The sequence below is a fragment of the Momordica charantia genome (genome assembly GCF_013281855.1).
Source record: "Momordica charantia cultivar OHB3-1 chromosome 8 unlocalized genomic scaffold, Mcharantia_2.0 BLBB01000008.1, whole genome shotgun sequence".
Lineage (NCBI taxonomy): Eukaryota > Viridiplantae > Streptophyta > Magnoliopsida > Cucurbitales > Cucurbitaceae > Momordica > Momordica charantia.
In genome coordinates, this window is record NW_028275166.1 from 26752269 (window position 1) to 26778560 (window position 26292).

The 26292-nt window shown below is 34.3% G+C and overlaps 3 protein-coding genes across 6 annotated transcripts; all 3 read left to right on the top strand.

Moving 5' to 3' along the window:
- On the top strand, window positions 1–9300 carry NBS1 (nijmegen breakage syndrome 1). Of its 4 annotated transcripts, XR_002601656.2 has the most exons (15): window positions 3–194; window positions 389–442; window positions 770–1034; window positions 1482–1567; window positions 2794–2921; window positions 5126–5172; window positions 5286–5394; window positions 5765–5857; window positions 6667–6838; window positions 6982–7334; window positions 7643–7704; window positions 8259–8361; window positions 8448–8520; window positions 8612–8842; window positions 9062–9300. XR_002601656.2 is itself a non-coding variant. In XM_022287649.2 (14 exons), exons 1-13 carry the CDS (start codon window positions 158–160, stop codon window positions 8499–8501), a joined length of 1563 nt encoding a protein of 520 aa, XP_022143341.1. In that variant the 5' UTR covers window positions 3–157; the 3' UTR covers window positions 8502–8520; window positions 8612–8965. The 4 variants fall into 4 exon arrangements, 2 of the variants coding, with proteins under 2 accessions (XP_087983988.1, XP_022143341.1); XM_022287649.2 differs by lacking the exon at window positions 9062–9300 and having other exon boundaries at window positions 8612–8965; XR_015792940.1 differs by lacking the exons at window positions 8612–8842; window positions 9062–9300 and having other exon boundaries at window positions 1–194; window positions 7605–7704; window positions 8448–8526.
- A 3228-nt stretch (window positions 9301–12528) lies between these two features.
- LOC111013319 (ARM repeat superfamily protein) lies at window positions 12529–14163 on the top strand. Its single transcript, XM_022287752.2, has one exon. The coding sequence runs from the start codon at window positions 12719–12721 to the stop codon at window positions 14045–14047; it is 1329 nt and encodes a 442-aa protein (XP_022143444.1). The 5' UTR covers window positions 12529–12718; the 3' UTR covers window positions 14048–14163.
- A 5087-nt stretch (window positions 14164–19250) lies between these two features.
- On the top strand, window positions 19251–26157 carry UGP2 (UDP-glucose pyrophosphorylase 2). The gene is made up of 21 exons (XM_022287661.2): window positions 19251–19551; window positions 19741–19788; window positions 20181–20272; window positions 20472–20562; window positions 21521–21581; window positions 21674–21751; window positions 21826–21876; window positions 21969–22042; window positions 22312–22384; window positions 22478–22535; window positions 22676–22722; window positions 22840–22905; window positions 23154–23186; window positions 23922–23974; window positions 24064–24139; window positions 24535–24591; window positions 24679–24762; window positions 24871–24969; window positions 25098–25202; window positions 25744–25815; window positions 25910–26157. The coding sequence occupies exons 1-21, from the start codon at window positions 19466–19468 to the stop codon at window positions 25934–25936; spliced, it is 1431 nt and encodes a 476-aa protein (XP_022143353.1). The 5' UTR covers window positions 19251–19465; the 3' UTR covers window positions 25937–26157.
- Window positions 26158–26292: the final 135 nt, after the last annotated feature.

The window sequence follows — 26292 nt, forward strand, 5'->3', positions numbered from 1 at the left end:
AAGTTTTATTTGTCACATTTCAACCCATAAATCTCCTTCCTCCTCCATAGAAATCCTTGATTCTGATACAACCTGCCTCTTTCTTCTGATATTTTCTTCTTCTCTGCGATGGAATTCCATACCAATTGTTAAACAATAGCAGACAAGACTGCAAAATATGGTTTGGGGCTTCTTCCCCGTCGATCCTCTTTCAGGTCCCTTCCTTCTTCGTGCTCTCAAAATTACTTCTTCCTTGCTGCTGAAAGAGTAGCTTTTTTCCCCTTCTTTTTAGTAGAATAACTTTGGGCAAATTGTTAAGAGTTCAATACTGGGTTTCAATGCTTACTGTCTGAAGAATCGTCATTTCTCGTTTGGTTTGATAATTTACATAATGAAATGCATGTCGCAGGCGAGGAGAAATTCTATATTTTTGCTCCTGGAAAGTATAAAGTGGGTCGCAAAGGTATTTCGCCGGTTTAAATCATGTTGCTTATGCTTGTAGTTTCATTTGACGCAGTAACGTTCTTCTAAATGATGAATTTTATGGCATATTCTTGGTTTATTCTGTATTTTAAAAGTTTTGTCGGGTGAAACCATGATGACCACCTACGTAGGATTTAATCTACAAGTTACCTCGTAAATCAAATGCATTAGGGTCAGGTGGTTGGTCCTTCATTAGTCGACATGACACACGGAAATTAGAAAAAAAAAAGTTTTGTCACTTCCTTTTGTCTCTCAACTCATGCTATCAGTTATTTGCTCATTCTGTGATCTTATTTATATCCTGTAGGCTGTGATTTGACCATAACGAAAGATAAAGGAGTTTCTCGCATCCATGCAGAAATAGTTGTTGATGCTATGATATTTTTAAATTCCCATGGGAGTTATTTATCCAACGTTTCCTCTAAAGTGCGGATAAGCGATTGCTCCAAGTATGGGACATTTGTTAGCAGGAATTCAGGGTTGAAGGAGAAAATTCACGAGCTTCCCAAAAAAGAAGCAAGTTTGTGTGATGGAGATGTGGTTTCATTTGGATCTGGCAATGCAACCTACAGGTAATCTGAGAAGCGTTTAAAATCGTGATAAGATTTATCTTTTAATTAATCTAATTGCTCTCATTTCCTAGCTCTTTATTAAAAGTAGGATATGCTTTTTATATATGGCTTATTAGACTCATTATTAAAACCGGGGTTCTCAGTTAAATCAGGTGCTGTTTCTTGCTACTTATTCAGTGCATAGATGGCAAAGTTTCTTGTCATTCGTACTTAAATATATTTTTTTAAGCTAGAAGATCTCTTATTCCTTCTCTCTTCTGTGAATATATGTATAGTCTTATTTAATTTTAATATACTTCTTGGTTTCTATTAAAAGAATTAAAATAGAAAAAGGGTAGTTTCCTGAGAGGAAACAGTACCATTTTATAGTCAAATCATTACCTTTAACAAGATTTTATAACACCCATTGTGCTTGAAGACCTTATTAGTCATAATAATATCTTGCAGGTTCTCTTTCGTGCCACTCCTGTTTTACGTTCACTGTTCAGAGTCCTTCCAATTACAACTGCTTAGAGACAAGGTTTCGTCCATCGGTTAGTCATAAAGAAGTTTCCGATCTTCTTCGACTTTCTTTACAAAAAAAATTCTGATTAGTTATAAGTTTCAACTCCCAACGTTTCTTATGTAATTGCTTAGTTGCTTTGTGTTAGCATGTACTGTAACAAACACTTGAAATCTCTCAATACAACCTTGGAGACATGGTATTGAATATCATGTTATTCATACATAGAATTATTAACTTAATTGAATGTTAAATTCCAATAAAGAAGGACAACTTATGAAAGGGAGGTTTGTTTATATTCCTGAAGGGAGTTCTTTGTAATTCTGCTCGTAAAAATTTTCATAACTTCGATGTAAAGTTTTGTTTCCCTCTAACAAAAAAACAAAATTGATTATGCAAGGATGATCATAGTGTGAGAGGGGTCCGACGAGGTGAATGGGAGAAGGGGAAGATAGAAGAGTGTCGACGAAAGAGAGGGTAGAGAGAGAGAGAGTGAATAGCACCAAAAACCTTTTAATTCACATATTGTCTGATTAATGTTATTAAAGCTACTAAATAAAAAATATTCAAGAAGATTATCACAAATTTAAACTTCATAGATTAACTTAAATTAGTGATAAAATATAAAAAGGATAAAATAAATTAAAGTAAATAATTCCTAAATTTCTTGTAAAAAAATCCTAAATAATGCAAATGAACAACATTTAACCAGCTACAAATGTATGTTTTAAGACGGAACAACTTGAGACTTGTGAATTTTTCCATGATCATCTGGCTTAGAACAAGTGGAAAATCATAATATTAACCTTTCTAGATAACTTTGAATGTTTATTGTGCACTTTTTGCTAACCAACGATGATGCATTCTTGCTAAGGAGGCCGTTCTGACCAATGTTGCTATTAGGAATTTTTTTTTTTTAATAATAAAAGATGTTTTAAGACATAACAACTTGAAACTCATGCACTTTTCCACGATCTTCTAGCTCAGAACAGGTGGAAGATCCAGATATAACCTTTCTAGCTATTACACTTTGAATGTTTACTGCGCACTTTTCGTTCATCAAGGAGTGATGCATTCTTGCTAAGGAGGCTGTTCTGACAGATGCTGCTATTAGGAATATTTTAGTGTGATGGAAGCCATCTCTCAAGTTCATCATCATTATTTACTAAATAGTTTATGCTGAACAACATCTACTCGTTGTACATAGTTTGAGTTTGTATTTTTAGTTGAATTTAAAGAGTGTCTATTTAAATGTAGGTGCTTCTACTTCCCATGATAGTCTGGAGTGTACACATGTTCTTGTAGAGGAACTGATGTCTTTTAATGAACCTCTAATTGATGCCATCATCGCTGAGAAACCTTTTGTTCTTTCAAGTTGGGTTGAGGTAAAAGTGCTTTATATGTTAATTGTTTTTACTGTGATGTCAACTTCTATTGTCATGTTCACAGTTCACACTCATGTTATGATAGGAACCTGGTCTTGAGAACAGAAAATAACAATGAAATTGTATTAAAATATAAAAGTAAAATTACGTTATCAACCCCAAGCACTTCGAGAGAGTCGGACTTCCTTAAGAAAACTACACTCCAAAACTCTACCTAACCTCTAAACTCACTTCTCCCTCTACTTATAACTACCCTACCCTAACAACTATGAGTCAAGTGGATCAAGGCAGTGGATTGTGAATCCACCACACGCGGCGTGTACAAGGCCCGGGAACGAATTCACCGCCGTCCTTCAACTGATTGTTCACATTGGATCTCAGGTTGTCTATTGCACTCCCTAAATAGGGTTCTTTTCACCTTTCCCTCACGGTACTTACTCTAACATAATGATTCCATGGTGAAGTCATGTAGGCATGCAGATAGATTTTGATGTTTTCTGTGAGTGATTGTAGTTTATTTTTTCCATAACTAATAAAAGGAGTACAACTCTAAATAAAAGGAACTATTTTCATGAATAAGCCTAATAAATAGGATCTGATGCAGCGGGACGTTTAGAGGAATATCTCATAAATATGCAAAAAAATGTGCATTGAAAGAATCCTAACCAAACACATTGTAGGACCCATGTCGTGCCCACCAGATGCAAGTGGTAGACATTTTACCAAGGCTTTATGTTTGAAGACTTAAAATCCAAGTTGGATTTTTTTGTGTTTGGGATGACTTTTGAGAAAGGGGCAGCAGCTTTTCTATATTTTCTACATTTCTATTTAGAAGCACTAATTAAATGCTTCCCTTGGAAGCTCTTCAAAGTATTTATAAAATTTTCAATATCACTTTCCTTGAACATTTTGAAAAATTCTTTTAATGGGTTAAATAAAATAAAGGAGGCAAAATAAAAAGCTTACTCAAATAATTTTCTCCCTTCAATTTCCACTTTCCAGTGTTCTGTGTATCCTCGATGAATTTGCAGGTACATACTTGTTAAAGACTAGCAAATGAAGTTTACAGTTAGAATAGTGTACACTTATATGGTAAATACAAATAATAGAACACTGAAAAAACCAGGAGCAAATAGGTTTTTTTTTTTTCCTTAGAGAGCCTTGGAGGAGCATACTCTTTATTTTTTTAACAGGAAACATCTTTTCATTTCATTGATATATGAAAAGAAAATTGTTCAAGATACAAATCCCCAAAGCGACAGAAAAATAGGGAAAAAGCAGAACGAATAATGGACAAGCTCAACAAGGAGCAATGCAAAATAGAGAAAAGATAAAGACAATATAACACATGGGCCACCACTGAAGAACTCCGAAGACGGCAACTATGAATCTTGGAATACCAAAAAGCTTCAAATCCCTAAACCCTAAACCCTAAACCCGAAGTGGAATCCGAACAAGAAGATTCCTCAAAATCGACCTTGATCTCATCTAAATAGTCTTTAAGCAAACTAATCCGCTTCTTGAGATTAGAGAATAAAGCTGGAGAGCTTCTTCTCGATTTCTGGCTAGCTCTTTGTCAAGAGAGGGCAACTAATTCTCCAATTGGGAAGGAGAAAACTAGAAGTTTGCTTGATTGATAAAACAACGTCCTCTTTAGAGCAACCTGGGGGGAAGTCCATGATATGATAATTCAAGCAAAAAGGGAGATTGAGACACTCTGAAAGAATCTGCAAAAAATGTTGAAAAAGCTTGTTCATAAACAACCAGCTGAAGAATAAATAGAGACGAGTGAGAAGACCAACTCCCTAGTCCCTATGCACCCAAATAAAAGCTGCCTTCAAAGAGATAACACCCTCAGGCTAAGATATGATGACTCTATAGTCCTACTAGTTTCTTTTGCTCTAGTTCATTCAACACACTTCAGTTCAACAATCCATAAAATTACTTGTTATGCTTTTATGTTTTTGTTGGCTGCCATCATGAAACAAGAACGATTTTTGTTACATCTTTGTTGAATAAAGAAGATGCTTCTCCATTTTGTATCTATGCACAGACTGTAGTTTCTGCACTGGTGTAGAACCTCATTATTTCTCTCATATTTATGTAGGGTGATATTTTTGATAATTTCTATTTCTAGATCCATGCTATCAACAAATAGATTAGAAAAGCAAGATTCTGCATTGTTACTGATTGTCATACTCTAGTTATTTGCAGGAAGAACCTCATGCAATGAGATTCCATGCACTGATTCGTAAGTGCAGCCTTTTAAGTTTGACTGGGAACAAATTATTATTAAGTAACAGTAAATATTTTCTGAACCTCCTGCATTTCATCAACCTTTTGTCTTTGTTCTTCTTTAATCAGCTATCATCCTACAATGACGGTGGAAGGGATGCATGTCAAAGTTGTGGACCCTAAAACTCGTAAAAACTGTTTGATTGGATACATCTTTTTATTAGGGTCAACACATATGGTAATGCTCTTGTTTTCATTTCAATTTATATTTTTTTCATTTTCACATTCCTCGAAAGTTGCTGAGGCGTGTAACAACCCTTTGATGAATGAATTATTGAAAAAATTAGCTTTCTTTGTGATATACCTAGTTAACTAGAACCCAACAAGTAGGAGTTGTGAGGAAAAAAGAAAAATAATAAAGGAAAGAAAAAGAGAAGTTTCTAATCTCATGTCATCTCTACCTTTGTGACAAAAAAATTAACGGACACGAGTGGAGTGTTTAGTACTATTCTTTTCTGCCAGTGTATTTCTTGAAACTTAGGGAATAAATCGTTTGGTGGATTGTTTAAACTTCCATTAATGTAGATGTTCAAATTCCTATGTCATAGAAATACAAGTATGGGGATCGGTTGAAGATGTTATTGCAACAAGTTGGTGGTGCGAATGTTTCATCCATTGAAGGCTTCTCTTCAGATAGCAAAGTACGAGGCTTTATCTCTTTTTACATATACTGTATCCATTCTTTCCTAATTGCTTTATGAAGGCGGAGGTAATAGTAAACACTATTGTCTGAACAAATTTCATGTAAAAGATTCTAGTTCAAATTATTTCTGACAGAAATATAGTCTTAGGGTTATGGTTGACAACATGAACTGCGTATGATTACAGATTGAGTATTTTGAATAATACGTGCTTAATACACCACTAATACACTATCGATTTATGGTCAGTCAAATAATTCATTAATATTTAATATATATAGGTACATATGTTCATATGTATTTCATGTCCATACCCATCAAGCAATACCCACGATCCAAAGTGGCGTGAGGCTTAAGATGTGAATAGTGTGCGAAGATGTCTCAAATGGTGGCTTATGCAGTCTTTGATTAGACTAAATTTAACTAGTGACTTAACGACATTGTAAACACTAGGGTTTGAGAGAATCCGATAAAGATTATTTTCATTACTGAAGCTATATATATGGACAAATATACAAGGTTGGTCTAATCCTAGAAAAGGAAGCTAAATGACAAATTAATACGTATTATTACAATAATATAAAGTATACTAATATATATACTCTAACAATCCTCCTCAAGTTGGCGGCTTATACTAATATATTATTCTCAGCTTAAACTATGAATTGGCGGCTTATGTGGTCTTTGATTAGACTAAATTTAACTAGTGACTTAACGACATGAAGTTTTTATTTCATTTCTCTAGTTTATCTCACTTCTGTGAACCTGCTGTCTGTTGGGCAATTGATTTGTATGATTAATTCTTGTAGGACCTTGGAAATGGAGACAATGATCGGATAGTATTTGTTACCCCTCAAGGATCAGCAGAAAAGTTGGATTCATTTTATAAGGTTGATTCTTATTATAAAATAAATGAGTTGGTCTTGATATCTTCTATTTTGAGTGGAAAGCTGGACAGAGACAATTTGATATCACCCTGTGGTAAGTTGTCTTCTTCACTTCTTCACTACTAGTTTCATTTGTAGTATATTTGTTTATATACTCATTGTGATCACTCGTAAAGAAGGTCAATTTTCCTTCATTTTTAATTAATTCATCTAACTAAATAAAAAGTTTCCTTGCAGAACCTGGTTCCTCTACATGCTCCACTGATGAGACCGTGGTAGCAGAATCCGATCTCGAAGTGGAAACGGCTAAACCAGTTGATACTGCTTCGAACGTACAAAGGCCAGATGAATATTTAAGCAAACCAGATGTGTTCGTTAACAATGCCACTACTGGATCAGCAGGTAGCCATGAAACATTCCAAGATGGTTACAGCAGCGTTGAAACAAGAAAAGACAAGGTCAATGAATCTGACAACAGAAATTTAGACATTATATTTAATCAAAATTTAATTGTGCGGCATGTGACGGAACCCTCCACAATAGTTACTGCAGAAGACGGTGGAGTTACAAACTTCAAACGCTTCAGAAAGGTATTAGCCTCTGAATGTATTATTGGTGCACAAATTACTGCTTCATATTAATCTCAGAAATCTCAAAGATCATTACAGATGTACTTTGATAGACCATTATATGCTTTGCTGTCTTAAATGACGAACCAAATGACGATCATGATCATATTTGCATTCAACTGTTAGAATATGGATTTTAGTAGTAGTAAAAGCAAAGTATTATTGCCTTAACTGTGCTTAGCAGTTGAAAGTTTCTTGGGTTGCTGGCACATGATGAAAAATTTTATGGAGGTTGATATACATGTATGTCCCTTCAACTTTTTTTGCAGACAGAAACTCAGTCTGGGAATAGCTTTTACAACCTTGTTCCATTTGCGAAGTATCCTTACAAGTAAGTTTTTTTTTTTTCCTTTTCTTTTCTTTTTTCTTTTAAAAAAAGAGTATTGGAGTCTCACTCATTACATTATACTCATGCCCGACCCACTGATTCTTAAGAGGTTTTGCACACTCCAAGATAGCTTCAAGAGACAACTAAGATTTTAAGTTATTAAATTTTAGACCTGTAGCTTTAACCCTAGAACTTGGAAGGTATTTCCAAACATCCCAAATTCTTACCATTCAGGCTCCTCTACCTCCCGGAATTCTATAGGATAGCTTCAAGAGACAACTAGGATTTTAAGTTATTAAATTTTGAACCTGGAGCTTTAACCCTAGAACTCGGAAGGTATCTCCAAACATCCCAAGTTCTTATCATTCGGGCAGCTGTATCTATCGGGATTCTATGGGATAGCTTCAAGAGACCATTAGAGTTTTAAGTTGTTAAATTTAAACCTGGAGGGTATCTCCGAACCTCCAAAGTTCTTACCATTCGGGCACCCCTACCAGTCTGATATGTTAAAAGAAAAGAAAAAGTCAACCTGACAATATTTTATGGCTTTCTTCTAGGGATAATGGCGATGGGAGGGAGGAAATTGCAGAGTCCTTGAAAGAAGAAAGAAAGCGCAAGGAAAAAGAAGCCATAGCTGAGGATTTATTTCATAACGAGAAGGTGAGCGTTTTAAAATTATTTTAGCATCACAAGTTATAGAAAGACATGCGTGAGGACTTAACTTTTTTAACTTCAACAAATTTTAGGGACGGCGCCGTGGAATGGTTGGTTCCCTTCAAGAGCTTTTTACTCGTTCTTAAAACAGGTGTTTAGACACAGGTTTGCATCCAAGAATTCCATTTTGTGAATAACTTGTACTCCCCTCCTTAGAAATAAGAGATGCTTTTGGTTTTGTCATTGCTTGAAACAGTTTAGTATTTGCATCGGTATTCGTGGATTCGAAGATACAAGAAGGGGGATACCATTTGCTACCGAGTAGGAAATGTCGTTGGAACTTGTCCTCTTTGAAACAAAGGACACTTCTGATACTGTCGATACTTGAAATAGTTTAATCTTTCCTTGACCAGTAATTGTATATTTGAAGGTTCAAGAATAGGGATACCATTTGCAGCACAGCGGGAAATGCTTTTGGCAATTTTGGGTACTAATCTCCGCCACATTGAAATTCCCCTAATTTTGTAATTATTTTATGATTTTGCTGTGATGTATGCTCAATGCAAGAACTATATAAACCAAGAAGTCAATATATCTGCCTTTTGATTTTGATTGTCTGTTCCTTCTTTTTGACTTCTTCAAAAGCATTTTTGAGATTGATGAAAGGCTGTGCGCTTATTGAGTGTTTTTTTGGTGGTGCTCTAAGGTTATGTATTGAAAGTGCTTTGGGCTATGTGAAAAGTATCTGTACCAGAAAGGGAAAAAAAGTTTGGTGAGAAAGCACTTCTATGAGTGCTTCTGCTCCATCCAAGTAAGTGTTTGGCTGTAAAGCATTCATAAGTACCTTTAAAATACCTTTCCTGAAAACACTCCTAATATTACCTTAAATAATTGATTCCCTTTTGCTTTCTCTTGTGAAACTCTATTTTTTTTTTTAATTGGGAAAACTACTTGTCTGGTCCTTAGTTTTTTGCATTTGGCCCCTACGTTTTAAAATTGGGTCTTTTCCTCAGATTTTGAGAAATAGGTTTAAAATTTAAGTAATCCATCCACTAAAAGATTTGTTAAGATTTAACAAAAAAAAGATTGTGCTTTAGAGTTGAGATGGATTGCTTTTTTTTTTTGTTAAATATAGTTTTGACCCATTATTTTTAGTATAAATGTAAAGTATTTCTAGCCCACATTATAGGTATGAATCGATTCATATAGCTAACTAAAGTTGTGGAAATAGGTTGTCGTAGTCTATAGATTGTGGGGTTCTTGGGCGGTTATTACTACAATAGAGTTTTATATCACAGTGTTGATTGTGTAATGCGATATGAGGACGAACACCATGGTGTTAGACTCTATCGTGGTTATACTTGAAATTAAGATTGCAGTATTCCAGTCATGTAATGCAATTAAAAGATGAAAATTGCAGTCTTAAACCCTATTATGATGTTATTTGAAGATCTTAGTAAAATGCAATTGGATGGAAGAATACTGGATATTGTTTTAAGATCGATGTTTATCAATTGGACTGCATTATGCCATAACCTTAAAGCTGGGATTTTGTAACTCAAATTTGCCACATTGATTCGATCATCTTTTCGTTTGAGATAGGGGCAAAAATGTACGATTTTGAAAAATTAGAACCAAATGAACCTATAACTAAAAGTTGGATCAAAAGAGTACTTCCCCTTTTTAACTTCATACTCGTTTAAACATCTTTTCACCTAAAGTTTATGTTTGCTTTACAAGCATGTCACATTCGTTTTTTCTTTTGTGAAATGTTGCATCATAAGTTAATCCTATATTCTTTTAGTACAACATGTGGGGATGTGAGATTGAATTAACAACTAATTAGTTTGAATATGTCAATCATCGTTGAGCTATGCTCACTTTGACATAAGTTAAACTGATAGGGGATAAATTATCCAATGCATAAAAAAAAATTTAAGTTAAATGTAGCAACTTACCCCAACACTTTAGGTAATTCTCAATTTTGTCCTCAATTTTATCTTTAATGTATTAAAAATTCTCAACTAGACCGTTCTATGATAACATCGTAAACTTGAAAAGTTGATATATCATTAAATTATTATTTTATTAACATATTTGTTTAGTGAATATGTCATTTAGGTGATACTTGACACATAAAACTCAACTCGCTCATCAGGAAACTCGAAACCGTCCATCAACAAATTCCATTCCTGTTCAAAATGGCACTACAACCTTTCTAAACATAATAGCAAAACAGTAATATAATAACACATCGCTTCATATTAACAAATTTGAACATATTCTTTCACGCAAGGTATAAATTAAGAATTTTAAAAGATGAAGGACCAATTTGAAAAAACCTACAAATTTAGGGACCCTATCATATATTTAACCTATAATTTAATTAGAGAAAACGGATGGGTACAACTAATCACCAACCCAAATTATAACAAAAAATAAAAAATAAAATCACTGGGACCCACAATGCACAACGGAAACATTGATCCAACGGTCCATAAATGAAGCATCTTGATCAGTAGCTACACCTGCCCGTACCTGATCCCGGAGGTACACGTCGGTGCAGCGACCTAAAACCGAGTGAGCCGGTCAACCTTGAAAATAAACAAAACGGGAAATTTTGGTTTTGGGCTCCGAATATAACCGGCCTAGCCTGGCAAACCATCGCATTTTCAATATTCAACGGTCAACGGTCAAAAAACTTGGATGTATTCAATAAATAACCAGCTAAGGCTAACCACTCTCATTATTCCATTTCCCTTTCCACAACTAATCAATTTCTAACTTTGATTTGTAAAACATATAAATGTTTTAAATAGTATGACTGGTCAATTTAGCTTTTTTCAACTATATGGTTTTAGCTTTTAGCATCCCTCAAATTAGGGCATCAAATTTCGGGATATCTCTAGAGATTCTTTTTATCATATTAGACTTTTCGTGTGAAATAGTGTTCTTTTCAAACACCAGAACCGGCTTATACACCATACTTTTAAATGGATATGAGATTTGGGATTATAATTTTTTTTAGAGATAGAAGACGGAGAATAAATTTCTCGTCAGTAGCCTTGACCTTATTCCAAAATATATGTAAAATGTTAGATTAAATTTTTATTTTTTCAAGATTGTTTACCGGAGAGGAAATTTTTGGGAGTGGGCAACGAATGAAGAAGTGATCCTAATCTTTTAGGTAATTCTCCATTTCATCTTTCATTTAAATTCTTAATAATTAACATGGAAATTTTATATTAGGTATTTTTGAAAAGGAAAAAGAATTTGTTTAACTTTATAAGCTTTATGTCTCAATAAATTATTGTGTCATTAATATATTTGAATACTTGACATGCCACTTGAAGAAATGAATTATGTTGATGACCAGCTGGTTGGATTTTGAGGATGGATAAATTGGATTTCATACGTCAAATAACGTATGGACGACACGTTTATGTTTTAAAATATGCTATTCACAAAAAATTTAGGTATCGTTTGATAGCTATTTGTTTTTGATTTTCTGTTTTTTTTTTTAAATTATTTGGTTTTATTACATACTTTTTATAAACATTTTTAAAATTTAGGAGTAAAAAAAAAGTAGTTTTTTCCTTCAAAATTTGGAATAACTCAAAGTATATTTTCAATACCAATGCTATAAAACAAGCAATCATTTTTTCAAAAAGAAAATTAACGAAATAATTATCTAACAATATTTAATCATCCCTTAACTTTTTCTAAAAAACTTTTGTACAAGGTAACTTTTTCTAAACAAATTTTAACAAAACTTTTACCAAAGTAACTTTATTTTATTTTATTTTTTTCTTTTCTATAAAGGAATTGAATTTTTGTTAATAAATTAAGAGCAAAATCGTGAATTTAAAATATTAAGAATTATCCAAAATATGAGGGACTATTGTGCAAGAGATAGAAGGGTAGATACCCAATTTAGGGCTTGATTTGATGTTAGATTGATTTAATTTCTTTTACTTTTTTGGGCTACATTTCAATTTTTGTCCCGTTCCTTAATACATAAGAAGAACCCTAATTTTGAAATTCTCTCTCTCTACGTCTCTTTCCTCTATCAACATATTCAACACGCAGAACCAAACAAAATACCAGTCAAAGATCAAAAAGCAACTCAATTTCTAAATCAGGAGCAATTTTTTTATGAATCACAAGTTTCAATTTCAATCTCCCAGCGGTGAACTTTGACCCGCGTAACCAATTTTTCTCTCTCTCCTTCTGATATATAGAACCAACCCTCCATTGATTCCCTCCTCAGCTGAATTTCAGAGAAGAGGAGCATTCAAACTTCGTATTCAACTTCCTTTTTTCTTCTGGGTTTTTCGATTTGGCTTCGACAGAGAAGGCTGCAATGATCTTGTCATGGAGGAAGAACAAGCTAGGGCTTCTTTCTAAGTTGAAGAAAGAGGTTCCGGGCGTCGATTCGGGTGCGGAGATTGAAATTCCTTCGCATTTTTTGTGTCCGATTTCCCTCGATTTGATGAAGGACCCTGTGATTTTGTGCACCGGGATTACTTACGACAGAGAGAGCATCGAGAAGTGGATTGATGCTGGGAATTTTTTATGCCCGGTGACGAAACAGGGTTTGACGGGTTTCGATCTAATCCCTAATCACGCGTTGCGGCGGATGATCCAAGATTGGTGCGTCGCGAATCGTTCTTACGGAATTGAGCGGATTCCGACGCCGCGGATTCCAGTCACTCCGTATGAAGTTTCGGAGATTTGTTCGAGAATCGCGGCCGCGACTCAAAGGACCGATTCGAAGAGGTGCGGGGAATTGGTGGGTAAGATTAGGAATTGGGGAAGAGAGAGCGAGAGGAATCGGAGGTGTATCGTGAGTGGAGGAACCGGCAACGTTTTAGCAGCTTCGTTTGAGCATTTTGCCGGTGTTTCGATTGAGAAACATGCGGGTTTGTTGGAGGAGATTTTGTTGGTTTTGGTGTGGATGTTCCCAATCGCCATGGAAGGCCTATCTAAGCTCGGATCTGCAGATTCTTTGAAATGCTTAGTCTCCTTCTTAGTGGGCAAAGATCTTTCCCCCAAGAAGAGCGCAGTTTTTGTTCTGAAAGAGTTGCTTTTGGTTGATCAAAGATTCGTCGATTCATTGGCCGCCATTGAAGGAGTACCTGAAGCTTTAGTCAGCATCGTCAAGGAGCCTCTTTGCTCATCAGCTACAAGATCATCTCTCACAGCCATTTTCTACATGATTTTGCCATCAGAAATCAGCGAGAAAATGGCATTGAAATTTATGGAACTGGGCTTGGTCTCTCTGCTACTAGAATTTCTGGTAGATGCAGAGAAAAGTCTATGCGAGAAAGCTTTGGGAATTCTGGATGGAATTTGTGATTTCAAACAAGGAAGAGAGAAGCTTTACCAGAATGCACTTACCATTCCACTATTGGTGAAGAAGATCCTGAGAGTTTCAGAGTTATCCACTGAATTCTGTCTGTCAATATTGTTGAAGCTCTGTAAAAGTGGAGAGCGGGATGAGGACGATGTGAGGGTGGAAGCAGCCCAATTGGGTGCTTTCCAGAAGATTTTGGTTCTTTTACAGGTTGGCTGTGGTGGTGCCATGAAAGACAAGGTAACTGAGCTCTTGAAGTTGTTGAATCTGTACAAAGATAGAGTAGATTGTATTGATTCGTCCATGCATTTCAAGTACTTGAAGAAATCATTCTGATTACTGTAAGAAACACAAAAAAGTTTTGTTATTGTTTAGGTAGTGAGAAGTGTACATAGATACACAGAAAACACAGTTCAATCAATAGTTACTGAGAAAAAAAAAATTTAGACTCATTCTGTCTGAGCCTTCTGAATTACTCTCTGATTATCAAGATTGTATTAGATTCATCCATGCATTTTAAGTACTTGAAGAGATCATTCTGATTACTGTAAGAAACACAAAAAAGTTTTGTTATTGTTTAGGTAGTGAGAAGTGTACATAGATACACAGAAAACACAGTTCAATCAATAGTTACTGAGAAAAAAAAAATTTAGACTCATTCTGTCTGAGCCTTCTGAATTACTCGCTGATTATCAAGATTGTATTAGATTCATCCATGCATTTTAAGTACTTGAAGAGATCATTCTGATTACTGTAAGAAACCCAAGAAAGTTTTGTTATTGTTATTTAGGTAGTGAAAAGTGTACATAGATACACAGAAAAACACAGTTCAATCAATAGTTACTGAGAGAAAAGAAAATTTGTTTAGACTCTTCTGAATTGCGCTCTGATTATTTTGTTAAAGCTTGAGAAACTTGTGATTACAGTTTTGTTAAGCTAGTTTTGATCAACTACTATTCTTACAGGTTTAAGTAATCACCAATACCTCCCCTTCTTAATCATAATCAAGTCTGAGTGGGGTGTTTTTAGTACAATATTTAGAGATATATGCCAATTACCACTCAACCATGCTCAAGTCAACGGTCGAGTTGAATTTTTACCTATTTTCTAAAAATTCTTATTTGTGACTCTATTCCCTTCTAAATTTTTTACCCATATCTACCTTTTGTATCTGTAAAGTTAAGTTACCAAAATATCCAAGGTCTAATATCCAAGGTCAGAAACCTGATTTTCCATTACAGTCGGTAAAATTCTTGTCTCCCATTTTTTTCCACTTCGTGAATTCTTTTTTCCCTCAGCTTTCTTCTCTGTTCTTCTTCTTCGGATTGTTTTTAGTTTTCTTTTTACCCATTTTGAAGCGATGCAGATCTCTGGATAGAGGTTATGGTTTTGTTTTGTGCAATCTACGCACTCGCACTTTTTTAATTTGTTCTTTTGATTTCACCCACATAATCCAAAAATGTGCATGCAATTCTGAATGCTCGTTTTGGAGCTTGCTGCTTCGGAAAAAAAAATTGCATGAATCTCGTTTTTTTTAATAGATTAAATACGAATTTGGAAAAAATTTATTAAAAAAAATGGATGAAATTACGGAATGATTAAATAATTTAATCATTTAATATGAAAATTAAATCGAATTCGACTAGATTCTATTAAAAAAAAAGGCAAGATTCCACCAGATGAAAAAAAAAGGAACTGCATGGTATCTAAGTTGGGATAGCACAATACAGGACTAGAATTGCATAATCCGAATAAGGATTGGATTTTTTACTATTGGTGCATGGGATAGCATGCAATTCTTTTTTTTTTTTAATTAAATCTCGAGCATTTATGCAATCTTGGTTTATGCAAAATTTATTTCTCGATCATCGATTCTACAAATTAAGAAGTTAGATTTTTTTTCATATTAAGTTTGTAATTGAAAAAAAAAATCAAGAATGATCAACCATTAATTATCTTATAATTTCTCATTTACGAGTTTCCAAAATTTTGACTGATTTTATTAAAATGGAAAGAAAGTCGAAAACAAAAAGAACAAAAAAAAAAGGATGTGTCTTTACACGAGTAAAAAATGAAAAGAGGTAAAAACACGTCAAAATACTAGAAAATCTCAATTAACCAATTTGACTAGGGAGAAACAATAGAACTTTTAGGGGTGGAGAGATCCAGGAAATATGTTTGGGAACTTATTAGGTTTAATACTTCCCGTGAGAAAGTCAATTTCTAAGAGTTTTTATAATTATCAGTTAGGTGCTATTCTTTTAAATTGGAGCTCTTTCTCTTTCTTTACTGTAGAGTTCACCTTTTTATATTTTTCCATCTTTCAAAATTAAAGCTCGGTTTATTATTTAAAAAAGAAAAAAAATTGTCTAAGTCGTGGAGCTTGAGACTTAAGGATCTCTCATCTCTGGATTCAACAATAATCAACATATTGTTGATTGCATATATCTGTGAAGGGATCCTTTGATGCCTTACATGATCGGAGCAAATCATAATTTGCACATGGTCCAAATTAATACCTCTCATTGTTAGAAAGATCATGAAATGGACCATAATATGTGGTAAAATATTGGAAATACTACTTCTTTTAAAGTAAATCGGAGGGGAGCGTGTCTCGTTATAAGGCCTAGGATGAGATGACCAGTTCCTTGTGCATGAGGGACCTGTTGTGAATTGTGAGTCGTGTTTAGTGTGATTTACTTTCTCATTTTATTATTTTTTTGTATGAATTATTGTCCTTATTGGTCAAAGGATCACAAGGTTGAGCTTTCTCAACTTCTTGTATTTAGGAGCTAGTTTATGTTTGATACCATGTTCGAACAAGGAACTGGTCAAGGATGATGAAGTTGAGCTTTTTTAGCTTCTTGTTTTCAGGAGCTAGTTTATGTTTGATACCAGGTTCGGACAAGGAACTGGTCAAGGATGATGAGGTTGAGCTTTGTCAACTTCTTGTGTTCAGGAGCTAGTTTATGTTTGATATCAGGTTGGTTTAGGGAACGTTAGACTTCTAAGAGGGTGTGAGCAGTCTATCTTGTAGATATGGTTCAGAGGCGAGACTTTTGTCTCGTAGGATGGAAGTTAAAGAGTCAATCTAAACATTAAAACAAGGTTGGAGGTTCGAATTTCCGCCTCATTATTGAACTCAAAAAAAAAAAGAAAAAAAAAGTACGTCAAGGTGTTTGTCGAGAGTTGAGTCGAAAACAAAATAAGTCAAAGTACTGGTTAAAGTTTAGGTCTAAAAGCCTTATAATTTGTAATATTTTATTGATTAGGAATAAAATAACCATCTATTTGTTTATTCCCATTTTTAAAGCAAATCTTTGAACGGCTGATATTTTCTTTATTTATTTGCAAATTTAAGTTACCAGTATTAATTAACTCAGTCAAGCAAGTTACTTAAATTTAGCTGTATTCATTCTCGTCGTTATTGGTAGAATATGATCTTTGGACTTAGTCGGAATATATAAATTATGGACTATCATAACTTTCTTTCTTATGGAAAAAGATATTTTTTTTTGAAATTTTGAGTATCTTAAGTTATTGCCAACTTATTCGTTATGTTATTTTCTTTAGATCCATCTTGTAGGACCATAAAATTCACATTTTATATGAATTTTTGTCCAATTCTTAAAATTTTGTACTATATCCATTCATATGAATATTCTCCCACGACGAAAGAGAGAACTTTTTTTTTTAATAATTCTCGAAGCATCTAAGCATTTTTTTTTCTTTTTCCATCTTGCACCGCGCTCGAATATATTCATTTGGTCCCATCATCTTCTTCTCCTTTTTCTCATTTCCCCTCCCCACTTCACTATTCCACATTTTTTGTGTCTTTTTTTCTCAACATAAAAAGTTTGCTTAGAAATAAAACTATCTTGTAAAAATAACAAAAAATAATTGTTATCAAATAGACTTTTAGTTATTAAAATAAATGTCTACAACAATGACAATCATTTTCTCAAAAAATTTACCATGCATGATTTACTTGATGGCACAAAATTCTACTTGGACAAAATTATTACCTATTATCCATGTCATTTAATGCATTCCATTGACAACTATGCTTAGTCTTTTAAATTTCAACAAATTTCAGATTCAATCCTTGCCGTTAAAATTTTAAATGAAAGAGTAACATACACACATTCAATTTTTTTTATTATTTAATAACTATAATAACGAATGCTTAAAAGTTTCTTGGACATTGAATTATAAATTTAGTAATGAACTTTGAAAATTGTGTCGTTTTGTTAAGTTTTAAACCTGTCTTTGAAAAGTTAAAAAGACATATGTTATTTTTTAGTACAATAAATGTGAGGGAGCGAGATAGAACTTTCGATTTTAGAAAAGGTAATTTCATGCTAAGTTACAATCAATTTGATGCTAAGTTACAATCAAATTAGCTAGCAACAATGCATACCCATTAAATATAATTTTTTAGGAAACTCATTGAACATAAAATTAAAAGTTGATAATTCCATTATAATATTTTTAAAAGTATATATTAAACATACCTTTGAAACTTTGGAAATATATTAAAGTCTAAAGACTAAGCACAACACATTTTTTAAATCCAATCTTGTGCGAAAATTGAATGCCAAGGGAAATGGAGAAATCGGATTCTAAGGTGTGCGTAAGACTTGCATAAGAAAAGAAGAAAGTTCTATTTATATCGTCGAGATGTGGATCCCACCTGGGAGTTATCATATACTATCGTGAGACTTGCATAAGAAAAGAAGAAAGTTCTATTTATATCGTCGAGATGTGGATCCCACCTGGGAGTTATCATATACTATCGTGAGAGGTGTAAGTTCTACAGTAGTAGGATAACAGTGAGAAATTAGGATTGAGTTATGGTTTCTCGAACTCCATGCCTGAGAAATTTGAAGGATTAACATACTCACTTGGCAGACTACCGAACTTCAACTACAAGTTCCACGAAACAGGAACGATATTTTCTAAAAAGCCAAGGTCGCGGGTGGCCAAGAGGGCCCACTTGTAGAGTGGTTTGCTTACTGACACTTCAACTCAAATTTTGTTGATACAAAGTCTGAGTAAGGATTGAGTTATGGTTTCTGGAACTCCATGTTCGAAAAGTTACTCTCGGAAATTAAAGAACTCTATTTTTTTTTGTCACACATAAGATCATTTCAGGATGTCTAACAAGCATAATTTAGTAGATAAAACATGCCTACCAACTCAAAAACACAATTCTGACTCTCACAAAACTATGGAATTATGATCTTAGTGCTAGGCTTCTAGCAAATAATCAAACACGAGAGGCAGCCATCAGCGATTCATACACTTCTTCTCCAAAGGAAGTCCAGTCCAAAAATATAGATTCGGCGGTAGAAAGAGGAACCCTTCATTCCTTAACAAGGGGAAGATATTATTATCCTCAGTAAAAGAAAGCAAATTCTCAGAGATGGCGTAAAACGGGCGCTACACCCTTCTCTCTCCGTCCCCACCGCATAATTCTTCGTCAGATCCGAATAAGCCTGCTCATTGTTATTTGTACACTTGTCCTGAATTTCACAAACACCCATTTTTGAATCCCTTCCACTCCTTACCCGCTTCCTCTAACCGCCCATCTGGCACCACGTTTTGCTTTGCATTGCGTGCGATTTGAGCAGAGTATTCCAATTCCATCATATAAATCCCTCGTTTCTCGAAAAGGGTCCTCCTATTCCTCTTCATCTCTCTCTTTCTCGCTCTGCATTTCTTGTTTTCTGGGGAGCTTCTAGTTTTTTATCCATGGCGTCTGCTGCTACTCTTAGCCCTGCTGACAGTGAGAAGCTCTCTAAGCTTAAAGCCGCTGTCTCTGGTCTCAACCAGATAAGGTAATGGAAATGTGCACACAAACCCATATATGTGTGTGTGTGTAGCTATTTTTTCTCTTGATTTTGATCTATGGGATCTGTTTGGGGTTGGCCATTGGGGTTTCTGTCCCTGATGTTTTTGTGCTGCAATGGGTTTCTGTGGAAATTGTGTTTTGGTGATTAGATCTGATTCTCTCTTCGTTTTGGCAGTGAGAATGAGAAATCGGGATTTGTCAACCTCGTCTCTCGTTATCTCAGGTAATTTTTTATCCGTTTTGTTCATTGCAATAGGAAGGGGACGGGGCATTTCTTGAACCGAATTTCTAAATGCCTAGCAGAGCTTTCTGGTTTATAATTGATAGGATTTGAGAGTGGCGCTGTTCATTGGTTATCACTGTTTGAACAGAAAATGTTTAGTTACTGTTCTTCTGTTGGTTTTTTATACCCTCTAGATTGATGCTCTTACCCCCCCCCCCCCCCCCCCCCCCCCCCCTGAATCAAGAACGTTCCTTGTGGAATTTTGCTGAATCTCAATTCTTATAAAGAGATTTCCCATGAAAAAACGGAAAAGATTAATAGATTTCTTATAAGTGCGGTATTGTCTAGCTGAAATCTAATTTCTTCTTATTTTTCTGACTTTTGGGTTGAAGTGGGGAAGCACAGCATGTTGAATGGAGCAAGATCCAGACTCCAACAGACGAAGTAGTGGTTCCTTATGACTCCTTGGCACCCGTACCTAATGGTATCATCAATCGTAACATTTTTTGGCTTCTATAATTAATTAGAAAAATATTCTACTCTTGGTCTTTCTTTTCCTTTATTTTTATCCTTCGTTCCATTTATTGACATTTGACAGAGTTGACCACTACTTGGGATTATCTACATCTTGGATTCTTATGAGATTTTCTTACTAAAAGCTTATATAATCCTTGTAAATGTAGATCCTGCTGAAACGAAGAAGTTGTTGGACAAACTTGTCGTTTTGAAGCTTAATGGAGGTTTGGGGACAACAATGGGCTGCACTGGTCCTAAGTATGTCTTTTTCAACCCATTTTCTTTCCTCATATTATTTTTCTTGAAATGTCATCTTGTGCATGTGCTGAATTTTGATCATGCACTTGATGATCCGTTTGTTTCATTTTATTATTGAAAGATGCCTGTTCCGTGCTCTCCTTTGGTTTGATGATGGTCGATTCTTATTAATTGAACTCTCTCTCTCTCTCTCATGATTTAGTTTTTTTTAAACTCAGTTAATAATAAATTGAAAATTACAATATCACAATCAAAACATTTATTTTTCTCAAAGTAAGGTTTACCACAATGTTTACACTTCTGCACTTTTTCTCGATTGTTGGAAATTGCATTAACAAGTCATGTTGGTTGGAGAGAAATAGTATAATTTTTATAGGCATTAACAAATCTAAGAAATAAGTTTGGTCTTCTGTAAGATTTTATGCTTGTTTTTCAGTATTTGTTTTTAAGGAATTCTATAATTATCTTTTAGGACTTGCTCTTTTAGATCTTGGAGCCATTTCTTGTATAGTTAGTTTAGTTTTTGGTTGGCTCCTTTTGTTGGTCAACGGTTTTTGTTGGCAATTTCGTATTTTTTCATTCTTTTCTTGATGAAATTTGGTTTCTCAATAAAAAATGGATTGTATAAAGAATAAAGATTTAGAAGGAGCGCATTAGTATTCTTCCCAAAATTTTTGGCTTGGTGAGGTTCAGGGGACTTGTTGCGATATTCCTGTTAATGTCATACTTTGTTAATCATCTAAATCTTTACCATGAGGTCTTTATGTAGGTAAACAAATTCTTTTGGATTTAAGGCCGTTTCTTTAATGGTCTCCTTCTCTCTGGGCTGTTTTTTGTAGGCTCCTTTTGTACTTCTTGTATCTCTTTTCATTTTTCTCAATGAAAGTGTGGTTTCTTATTAAAAAAAAAAGGTAGGTAAACATATTAATTAGTTTTTTTATTATCTTCTGCACTGCAGGTCAGTCATTGAAGTCCGGAATGGTTTGACATTTCTTGACTTGATTGTTATCCAAATAGAGGTTTTCTTCCCCACCCTCTTTATGTATTTTCTTTAATGAATTTATTTACATTCCCGCATTTATTTATATTGATTTTTATATTTGATTTGCAGAATCTCAATTCTAAATACGGGTGCAAGGTTCCCTTGCTTCTGATGAACTCATTTAATACTCACGATGATACCCAGAAGGTATTTAAATCTGTATGTTTATTTCCCATTTGTTCCTCAACTTCTTGTGCTTTACTAATTCTTCTTTAAATCAGATCGTTGAAAAATACAAAGGTTCAAATGTGGAAATCCATACTTTTAACCAGGTGTGCAATGCAAAAGATATGTGAGCTCCTTTTATGTCTTCTTTTTTATTCTTTGGAATAAATTGTTTATCTCTCCTTGTGATTATAAACAGAGCCAATATCCACGTTTAGTTGCTGATGACTATCTTCCACTCCCAAGCAAAGGGCGTACCGACAAGGATGGATGGTATGATGACAAATATTCGATTTAGTACTCAAAATAATTCACTCAACTTGTCTCTTTGGGCTTTTCCAACTAAAATTAGTGTAGTGTTTTTGCCTAGGACCACTTTTGTTTTGATTTGATGTGCCAATAACTCATACCCCTTTTTGAACGTTTTGAAATAAAAAAGACCACTAAAGTTTATATATTAGTTATGAAATACTGTAGACAAGTTTTACATTACTTTTCAGATATGTTAGGATGTCTTCATTTTAATTTATGTACATGTGAAGGTACCCTCCTGGACACGGTGATGTTTTCCCATCCTTGAAAAACAGTAACAAACTTGATGCCCTGATATCTCAGGTATTTGCACATGATCCCGCTAAACATGTTCGCTGAAATAAATCCATGTATATCTGTTTCCATATATTTTACTTCCCATTTTTGCTTGTGCAGGGTAAGGAGTACGTCTTTGTTGCAAACTCAGACAATTTAGGTGCTATTGTGGACTTACGTATCCCTATTTAATTTTGTGGATGCCTCGACTTTTTAAGTCTCTAGTTTATTTCTTACTGTATTTGTGCCTCCTACACGTAACATGAAATCAGTTCCTTGGTCTGCTTTTATTATTGTCCTTGACTCTGGATATGATAGAAATCTTAAATCATTTGATTCACAACAAGAATGAGTATTGCATGGAGGTACGTAAATAAGCACAGTCCTAACATGAGTGAAAGAAGATTTCTCTGACCCATTCATTAATTTCTCATAGATATTTTTCGTGCTTATAAAATTAATTATCATTATTTATTATGTAGGTGACACCCAAAACCTTGGCTGATGTGAAGGGTGGTACTCTCATTTCTTATGAAGGGAAGGTTCAGGTACATATTTACAGCAATCCTTTCATGTTAAAGACTTTTCGTTTGGAAACTTTTATGGCTAATTTTATATTATTTTATTTATTTTTGTAAAATTTTTGATATTAATGAAGGTTATGTTGAAAATGGGCATTTTGTCACTTGTGCTTGGTTTTTCCATATCCTCCTTGTTCTCTTCCACCACCTGTTAAGGTGGTCTGCAGACCATAAATATTTTGCTTCTTGTAACACTTTTTCATTTCATGATGCAGCTACTGGAAATTGCCCAGGTCCCTGATGAACACGTAAGTAAATCAGTGATGATTATGCTATTTCAAGTTTGGTAGAATTATTTGGTTTTCAAGTATGAACTAAGCTGTGATTTTCATATTATGGAAGATACTTATCATAGACTAATTATTATTATTATTATTATGTATCTACCGCCGGAAACTCAATGCATAATCTGTAATTCTTCGATTTTTCGAGACCCACCATATTGTATCATTTGGTCTACGTACCGAAATGGATAACATTTGAGATTATGCGAGACTATACACAAGAAATCATGTTTTTCGCCATAGGAACCATAAATAGAAACACATGAAATGTTAGCAAAAGTTCTTTTAGTTTAGGGACATGGGGGTGCTAATGAACCTGCATTTAGGAATAGTACTGCTTTAAAAAATGCATGATTGGATGTAGGTATGTCTGTTCAGTGTTTAACTTAAAATTTCAACCAGACATAAAATCTTCGACCCAGTAATCAAAAGGGCACACCTTTAATCTAGAAGGCTGTGGGTTCAAATTTTTGTTGTCGTCTACTTATGATATTAAATGTCTATAGAGTTCTTTTATGGTCAAATGTTATAGAGTTAGTTGATTTTGCTGAGTTTTCCATGGCCAAAGGTTATAATAAGTTGTCTCATGGATTAGTTGAGAGTAGCTAGTATGAATCGGTACTTATCAAATAAAAAAAAAAAAACATTGATATTCTAGTTTAGTTTGTAAAGTGACAAGTGATTCTTTGTTTGATACAGGTCAACGAATTCAAGTCAATTCAGAAGTTCAAAATTTTCAACACCAATAATTTGTAAGTCTTGTTCCTGGAAAGTTCTTGATACACAATTAACAATCACTGAGAATGCCTTTCTAAAAAACCATTTGTAATGTATGATTTAGGTGGGTGAACTTGAAAGCAATCAAAAGGCTAGTGGAAGCCGATGCACTTAAGATGGAGATTATTCCAAATCCCAAGGTAGTTTCTGTTTCTTGTAATCTGGCCAATGCACGCGGCTATGCTTCTCTTGGCTTTCTGATGTGGTTTGTTATTAATGGTTCAAAAGAAAAAAAAAAAGATTAGTGGGATCTGCTTATTAAATGCAACAAAAATAGATCAATACAAATAAACTACATGAACTACATGGTGATCATCTAGTTAGGATATAAGATTTTTTGAGCTTTTTGGGCAACCAAATGTTATAGAGTCGGATAGTTTCTATGAGATTAGTTAAGGTGTGTGCAAGTTGGCTTAGATACTAACGAATATCAAAAAGAAAATAAAAATAAACCAAAAAACATTTAAACCACATAAGAAAGGCAAGTATGGATGTTTTTAAATGGCCAGGTACTAATATATTGTCATCATTCCAGGAAGTTGATGGGATTAAAGTTCTTCAACTCGAGACAGCAGCTGGTGCAGCAATCAGGGTACACTTTATTCTTGATTTCGTGTGTGTTACGTCTCTGTAACGTGGATATTTACGCCTTACGCTTTTCTCTACTCTGTCACAATAGTTCTTTGATCATGCCATCGGTATAAATGTACCGCGATCGCGTTTTCTTCCTGTCAAGGCAACTTCGGATTTGCTTCTTGTCCAGGTCCAGCTCTCCCATCCATCAATCATCATAGACTATTTGTATTGGTTTGATATTTCTTAACAAACTGATATATTTGGTTTTTTTTTCCCTTCTTCTTCTTCTCTGCAGTCTGATCTGTATACCTTAGTTGATGGCAATGTCATTCGCAACAAGGCTAGAAAAGATCCTTCCAATCCTTCCATTGAACTGGGCCCTGAATTCAAGAAGGCATATATATATATATATTTTTTTTTTTTTTCCTGTCAGACTTGTGTTGTCTTAAATACATGTTTAATAGAAGATTATAATTACCGTTACTTCTTCTTTTCTTTTCTTTTTTTAATTGTATTTTACAGGTTGGTAGCTTCTTGAGCCGATTCAAGTCAATCCCCAGTATCATTGAACTTGATAGCCTTAAAGTGGTTGGCGACGTATCGTTCGGGTCTGGTGTTGTTCTCAAGGTATGAAACTGCTTCTGTCTTCTGGTTTCCTTCCATTTCTCTTTCTTTTATTTCTTAAGATTTTATTATACAATAAGTAGATTTAACATATTGATTCTGTGAGGGGGTTGGTTCTAGTTGTTTGTTTTGGACCAAACCTAACACCGAATTGACATATCGGTTTAAGAAAAAAACTTGTGTACTTCTGGAAGATTGAAGCGATCGCTGAACTCAAATTTCAAAATAACCCAAATTGATAAAAATGATCATCAAACCAGCGTTATGCTTGAACTTTAATTGAGACACGGTCTTTTTGTTCTGAATCTAAAGAAATGAAGAAAAATGGGATTCACATTTTCAGTTGAACAGTGATTTTACATTGATTTGTGTTCTTCCATTTTAGCCTGTCAGCCAGGGTCAGTGATGTCTTTTATTTATGTATTCTTAACTCTTTCATAACACGAACATGAACTGTTACTATCGAGAGAAACAAACAATATTGCATGAGTTCAAACACAGGATTGACACCTTCTGCTAAATTACATTTGCTGCTATTTTACAGGGAAAAGTGACCATCTCGGCCAAATCAGGGGCCAAGTTGGCAATACCCGACAACGCCATAATTGAAAACAAGGTAAAAGGAGTTAAAATCTCTTTTGACAAGATCATAATTCTGTGCTGTGGATACACTGACCTGAATGTTATGCTCTTAAAATTTTCATATCCAGGAAATAAATGGCCAAGAAGATATATAATATAATACCTTTGCTTTGCATCCACAACTTCTTCAGAGCAGAAGCTTTTTGGCATCCGAGTACTCTTTTTAGTACCAAAAAAAAAAAGCATGCGGTTTTGTCAGTAATATGCGTCCAGTTTGGCAATGTTCTTTTGGGATACGATGAACTTGTTGGCGTTTATAGACCAAAATGAGTTTCTAATAATATATATTACATAATAACCAAAAGTTCTAGACTAATGCTTGGATTTATTAGGGTATTGTTCATTTAATCTTGTGTTTTAGCGGGTTTAGTCAACTCGACGTGACATAGTTGACTTGACATGACATGAGTTTGTAGGTAAAGTTTTGAATGTCGATGTTGACAAAAATGTT

Coding starts and splice junctions, on each gene's coding strand:
- NBS1 (XM_022287649.2), top strand. CDS start 158: ATGGTTTGGGGCTTCTTCCCCGTCGATCCTCTTTCAG. Junction 6,839..6,981: donor CAATTTGATATCACCCTGTG/GTAAGTTGTCTT, acceptor GTTTCCTTGCAG/AACCTGGTTCCTCTACATGC. Junction 7,335..7,642: donor ACTTCAAACGCTTCAGAAAG/GTATTAGCCTCT, acceptor CTTTTTTTGCAG/ACAGAAACTCAGTCTGGGAA.
- LOC111013319 (XM_022287752.2), top strand. CDS start 12,719: ATGATCTTGTCATGGAGGAAGAACAAGCTAGGGCTTCTTTCTAAGTTG.
- UGP2 (XM_022287661.2), top strand. CDS start 19,466: ATGGCGTCTGCTGCTACTCTTAGCCCTGCTGACAGTGAGAAGCTCTCT. Junction 19,789..20,180: donor CTCGTCTCTCGTTATCTCAG/GTAATTTTTTAT, acceptor TTTGGGTTGAAG/TGGGGAAGCACAGCATGTTG. Junction 25,203..25,743: donor GGTCTGGTGTTGTTCTCAAG/GTATGAAACTGC, acceptor GCTATTTTACAG/GGAAAAGTGACCATCTCGGC.